General features: G+C 38.4%; 1 protein-coding gene across 1 annotated transcript in view; it reads right to left on the bottom strand.

Moving 5' to 3' along the window:
* Nucleotides 1–3,214: 3,214 nt before the first annotated feature.
* Nucleotides 3,215–5,975, bottom strand: part of ankdd1a (ankyrin repeat and death domain containing 1A) — a gene marked incomplete at its 3' end in the record, with an annotated part of 11,987 nt that continues 9,226 nt past the window's right edge. Inside the window, 3 exon segments of the mRNA XM_014021187.1 lie at nucleotides 3,215–3,255; nucleotides 3,418–3,549; nucleotides 4,526–4,727. Of these exon segments, the coding sequence (XP_013876641.1) occupies nucleotides 3,215–3,255; nucleotides 3,418–3,549; nucleotides 4,526–4,727 (375 nt within the window).

Genomic DNA, 5,975 nt, shown 5'->3' with positions numbered 1-5,975 from the left:
AATCTGCTGTTTTACATGATTGTTGAATGAAATTAACATAGTTATTAATTTATTGTAAAAACATGACAGATAATCTGTGAAACAGATCTGGTTCAGCTTGTTGTTTATCTATTAGTCTCGATGGAGGCTGTGAGCCGTTGTCCAGTTTGGTCTGTTTCTGCTCCTCCATGTTGTCTCAGACCCTACCAGTGTACGGTATGGGCTGGGCTCAGTCTAGTGATCTTTATATGTAAGTCTATGGTCCACCTTTGACTTTGCATGTAAACCGGATGCTCCTGATGCTCAAAACGCCTTTTGTGTAAATGTACTATTATTAGGAATGGTCTGACATTATGCCTGGACCAGTGATTCTCTCTAAGGTTAACCACTGGGTGGAACAGATTTTCACAGGGGAACTGAATTTCGCACAACACCGGCATTTTGCAGCGCTCCAAGCGCTGTGAACATCTAGTTGAGCATCACTCTGATATCAGTCAAAGTCAGAGGCTCCCAGTTAGGACGCATTCTCATAAAATCCAGTAGGCTAAGGTTAAATCCAGTTTTTCAAATGCAATGCAGCTCCATTCTTGGAACTGAAAGTTTTCAAAAAAAAAAAAAAAACCTTACCAAGCTGTATTTATCAGGATCATACGACGGAATAGTAATTAAAAGAAAACAACTCGTAGTGTGGCCCTAATACTCTGTCGTAGTATCAAAATGTTTAATACAATGTAATGTTGCTTCTCTGTCCGCTGAAAATCGAAACTTGTCTAATGCAAACAAACAAAACGTAAACAAACGACAAACGTTTCGTCAATGTTGTATGTGGATAAACTCATCTTTAAATTTTCCTGGATATTAGGAAGGGCATATGTAGGCTCAGATCCAAAGAGCATGCAATTCCATTTTAAAATCTGTTTCAAAATTTAAAGAACAGAATTCCAATAACTGCTGAACTGTACACCTGAAAGGCTTGTGTGTTAGTGATGTGACGTTCATGAACGATCCGAATCTTTTGAACGGCTCTCTACAACAAATTATAGGAGCCGAGTCGCAGGCAGTAACGAGCCATTTGTAGTTTTATTTTATTCCTCATATAATATTTATTGTTTCATCCTTAAATTGCTCCCGCTTTGCTTTTTCATGGAAAATAGGCAGAGMGGTGGAGTATAGAATCTCACGGGAAAGGGGGATGAGGGTTTCTGCTTAACAAAACACATGGTTCCACCCACAATGTGATGACGTCATCACGTGGCCATACGTGATGACGTAACTCGTTCAAAATCGAATGGCTCCCCCAGGATCCGGATCCATTCAAAGAGCCATTTATCCAAGTGTGGCAAGCAAACTTTCTAAGTGATGTCAACAATGATGATGGCGTAATGACGTAATAGCGAACAACCAAATCTCGCGAGAACACGGAGAACGGGACCTCGACAACCACTTCTCGGAGGTGGTGAGCCAAAAAACTCTAACAAATAAGCATGAACTTTATTTTCCCGTTTTACTCCTGAGCTGTACAGCGGAGTATTTTAACAAATAAAAAGTCAGTGTATATATTTTTTCTGGCTTAGACGCTGAAGCTTATTCTCAGTACTACAGTATGTTGTGTACAGTGTGATAAATAAAAACAACACAGACATTCTTTGTTTTATTCAGACAAATATATATTTTAAAATGCACATGGTGCAGTAATTCATGCAGAATTTAGTCTGTGAACTGTTTAAAATGTACAAAACTTTAATCTGTGCTCTGAATCTTCTGTTTATGTACAAGCATGCTGGCTTGCGACAGATGGACATCTGTGTTTAAAGGTACAGTTCAACCATTTGAAGTAGCATTTAAGTTATGAACCTGATTGGACTGGATGTTTTTCCACATATAAAACCATAAGTGTTTCACGTAGGACTTCATCCTCAGCTGCTTGAGGCCAAAATCCTAAAATATATACTTTAGATTTTAAAAAAGACATGAAACATCTTTTAAAACTTTTTAACTCAGATTTTCAATAAAAAGAAACCTCAGCACATTTCTTAAATGTATCACATACTATATTTAAAAAATAAAGGCTGGATTAAAATTACAAGTGAAATTTAAAGGTTTTGTTACGTAAACCTCATTTACACCAGCTTATAAAATASATCTCAAAAACATACATACAGAAAAAAAAACATACAATATCAGAACACAGTCGTTTTTAAATGTGCATAAATACACAAGTCATGCATAAAAGCAGATAATCTTACAAACTCAGATCAGAAATTGTTGAGATACATAAAAAATAAATACAAAAAAGCATAAAAGCTGCTACAATTTGTTTGGTGCTTTGTTTTATCTCATGAGCTTAATTTGATTTTTAAATATGTTTCTGCAACACATTCTAAAAATATTGTAATTTGAGGTTAAAAATGTTCTTTTTGATTCCACTAATTCAAAACATAATTTGTTTCAAAAGCAAACGGACTTAAGGCAGAGAATATCTCCAGATTGTCACTTATTTATCCCAGATTGTCACTTATTTATCAGCAGCTAATGACTGACTTTAGGAAACCTTCAAAAAGCTGCAGGATGTTTAACTTCTCTGTGCAGAAAATAAACCGTGTGTTTAACTTGTCCAAGAGCAGCATCAACTTATCTGAGATGTTTGCTCTGAATCAGAGGGAAAGGAGCGTCTGGATTGTCACGAACAAGTCTAAAAGCCAGGTTCTGTGATTAGTAATRGGTTTGGCAAAATAGTTTTTTCCATTTCTGAGAAGGCAGCATTGGTGCAGACASGTCCAGCAGAGACATTCCCTGCTTTAAACACCACATCTTTGCCATTTTTCCTATAGGTTAATGTAAAACTCAAACCTGAAGTAGCCAGCACTACCTTCACTGATACCAAACTGTGATCTAAAAGTTAAAAGTTACTTAGGAAGAACATTTGGAATGCTATTACTCTTACTTTATTTTTTATTTCATGCTGAACATACAGTTTGTATCCAGATTAACTGCACACAAAGGATGCCAGCAGATTTTCTTTGAATGTTCAGGAAAAAAATAAGGAAAAACTTTATATTRCAGTACATGTTCACAGATTTACAATCACTGTTTTCCCCCCAACTTCAGCAGAAGACCTGTAACTTCACAGTGTGATAAAGTAAACAGGTCAGTACAGAACTTTATGGATCAGGTTCGGCTGTCAGCTTGCAGTGACAGACACCAWCAACATTGATCACATCGTCGAGCATATTTTGGGAGAGCTGGTTTCTGCGTTGGCCTTCTGCCGGATGGATTCTGAATGATTAACAACAGAAAAACGAGATTACAACATATATTGATCGAACAGGAAGATAAAAAACACACTAATATAATCCAAATAAATAGTTTTTTTATGTAGAGTAGATCTCAACCACACAGCCTAACTTAGCGTGAAGGATAAGCTCAAGCTGAACTCACCTGCCAGGTCAGTCCGGCAGATTTCCACCAGGCCTTCGTAGAGTCCTTTGATGGGGTTCTCTCCAGCCGTCACCACTCCATGAAGCCAGATTAACAGCATGCGGTGGCCGTGCTCCTTGAAGCTTTTCATGCCTGTTTGAATTCAATTAAAGATGCAAGAACTCTTACTGCCTCCTTGTTACTCAAACACAACTGACCCACARTTAATATAAACCATTAAAGAGTAACTAAACCACAGATCAACTTTTTTTGTAGATAAACAGTCTAAATTATGCCTTAAGGGTATTATCTTTTTATTTCTGTACAAACTGACATTTTTGTGTAAATTTCTTTAATTTTGCAATATTTGGTCAGAGAGTGAGGAGTTAGAACAGCGAGCACTGCGATGAAAGTTTGTTACTGCTTTGATCATTAGCCCATGTTAGCAATGATGCYACATTGTTTTGGCAGCATCAGCTTCATTCATCGCTGAGTCAGCGCCTTAAGCCAGCAGCTCGAACCACTAAGTCTCAGGCCTGCTGGGCTCCACAGCACCCYTCAACCTCTGCAATCCTCCTATTGGTTCAATATTTTTTAAACTAACTACAAAMCTGCTGTTCAGGRTCGTCTTKAAAATTCCCTCGGTAATAAAATGTTGATGTTTAATCCTGAGTGTGGCGGTCGCTCACTAATGTCATCAGTTTATTATCATTACTGAGATACGGCACTGCAGGGTTTTTTCCCGTCTGGTTGCCCGGCTCCGTGCTTCTTCTGAAAGTTGGGCTGAGCTGTCTTGTGAATTTCAAATGAACCTCTGCAACAGTTTGCAGCCTGAACTTAACGTGTTAGTTTGAAACAGCTAAATGTGAGTTTGCATGCATTCATTTTTACTTTTTACAAAATAAATAAATTTCTTTAGAACATTMAGAAATGTTTTCAGAAATGTTAGCTTGTCAAATTATGCTAGCTGTCACGTTCCCTTGTCCTGACCACACCTTTTTTTGGCACCGCCCACTTTGTTGAAACTTTTCAAATCTTTGCAGGGGGCAGGGTTATGCGTTGAAAAGGTGGGGTTAGTTATTTAATCTTTAATAGAATCAGATTAAATCCTGCTGGCAGCACGGCTCACCTGTCCACTGCTGCTCTATAGCTCGAATATGTGCGTCGTTGAAGCTCCAGTGTTGGGCCAGAAGCTTCCACTCTCCACGGCAGAGGTGCTTGGTGGCCAGGCTCCACAGGACCGAGCGGAGGCGCTGGGTTTCAGGATCGTGGTCCTGTTTGAAGCTCAGAGGTCTGCCCACACAGGGGTCCTGCTCTCTGCCTATGTGATCCTGAATCCAAGATGGAGAACGGGCTTTCAGAATCCATGCACATAAACAGTGTTCTTCATGGGACAGCTCTCTGAACATTCCTCGATCGTCTAACAACCAATACATTCATCACTAGTTCACTGAGGACAAATATAGTGCCCTGTCAACATATTCAAGCTCTTTTATTGTCTTTCTGTATTACAATGTTGAATTGTGGTCATGTTTTGAGATGTTTTAAAAACACCTACAAAAAAACAAAAAAGTCCTCCGAACAAGTCATTGAAAAACCTTTAGGGAAGTACAGGTGAAAGCTTCACAAAGCAACATTAAATTTTTGTTTAGAAAACTAAAAACAAATACAAAAAAAGCTACCATGAAATGGAAGAAAGAGAGCAGACGCTAACGTAACGARACCCACAGTTGTATAAAACTAACAGGGTATGGCCCATAGGACTCCATTGAAGAGTGGCTAGAATAAAGCCTTTTCTTATAATAAAACAACAAATATTAATAAAACACTGAATGTGGTGTAAAATCCCAACTTCTCATTACACAGATGACTGCCATGACAAAGAAGCATGGTGGTGGCAGTGTAATGGTGTGAAGATGTTTTTATTATTTGAAAGGAGAAGACAAAAGAACAAGGTGGGTTAAAAGTCACAGGACACTCTTATTTCAAGGAAAGGGGACATGACATATCTGAACACCCCTGTAAAAAAAGGTGAGGGGTCTATCTTATGAAAATCTTGCCTTTGATCCAATATGGCAGCTTTCAAATTAGTGGCCATGGTCTGGATACAATGTGTCCAAAACACTGGGCCGGGTCCTCCGAAGGTCGAATTCGTCGGCCGCATACGTCACAGCGGCACAACGAAGGCCGTCCAAAACCAAAGACTCCTCCGATGCGGCCGACAAATACGTCCTTCCTTTGGCCCGAATCGAAGGACTGGTCTGATGGATCCTTCCCGGCCCACCATATCCCATAATGCATTGCGGCCCGACTGGAGATTTTTTTAATGCTAGTAATGGCGGACGAAGCGAGACAAAAGAATATGTTTTAAATAAAAATATGGTGACATAAAAATTTACAATTTTTAGCGGTTGTAATTCTAACACTTTTATCATTTGTATAGGCATGTTTTTAAATATTATTTTTGTCATAAAAAAAGTGAAATAAACATGCACCTACAGCGGGTCAATTAGTTCTTCAAATGTTACCTTTAAGTAAATTTTATTGTTTTGTAATATTAATAATGCTAATATATTGAT

This window comes from Austrofundulus limnaeus, unplaced genomic scaffold (assembly GCF_001266775.1).
Source record: "Austrofundulus limnaeus strain Quisiro unplaced genomic scaffold, Austrofundulus_limnaeus-1.0 Scaffold281, whole genome shotgun sequence".
NCBI classification, from domain to species: domain Eukaryota; kingdom Metazoa; phylum Chordata; class Actinopteri; order Cyprinodontiformes; family Rivulidae; genus Austrofundulus; species Austrofundulus limnaeus.
The sequence above is the reverse complement of the archived record's forward strand: the minus strand, read 5'-3'. Positions and strand labels throughout refer to the sequence as shown.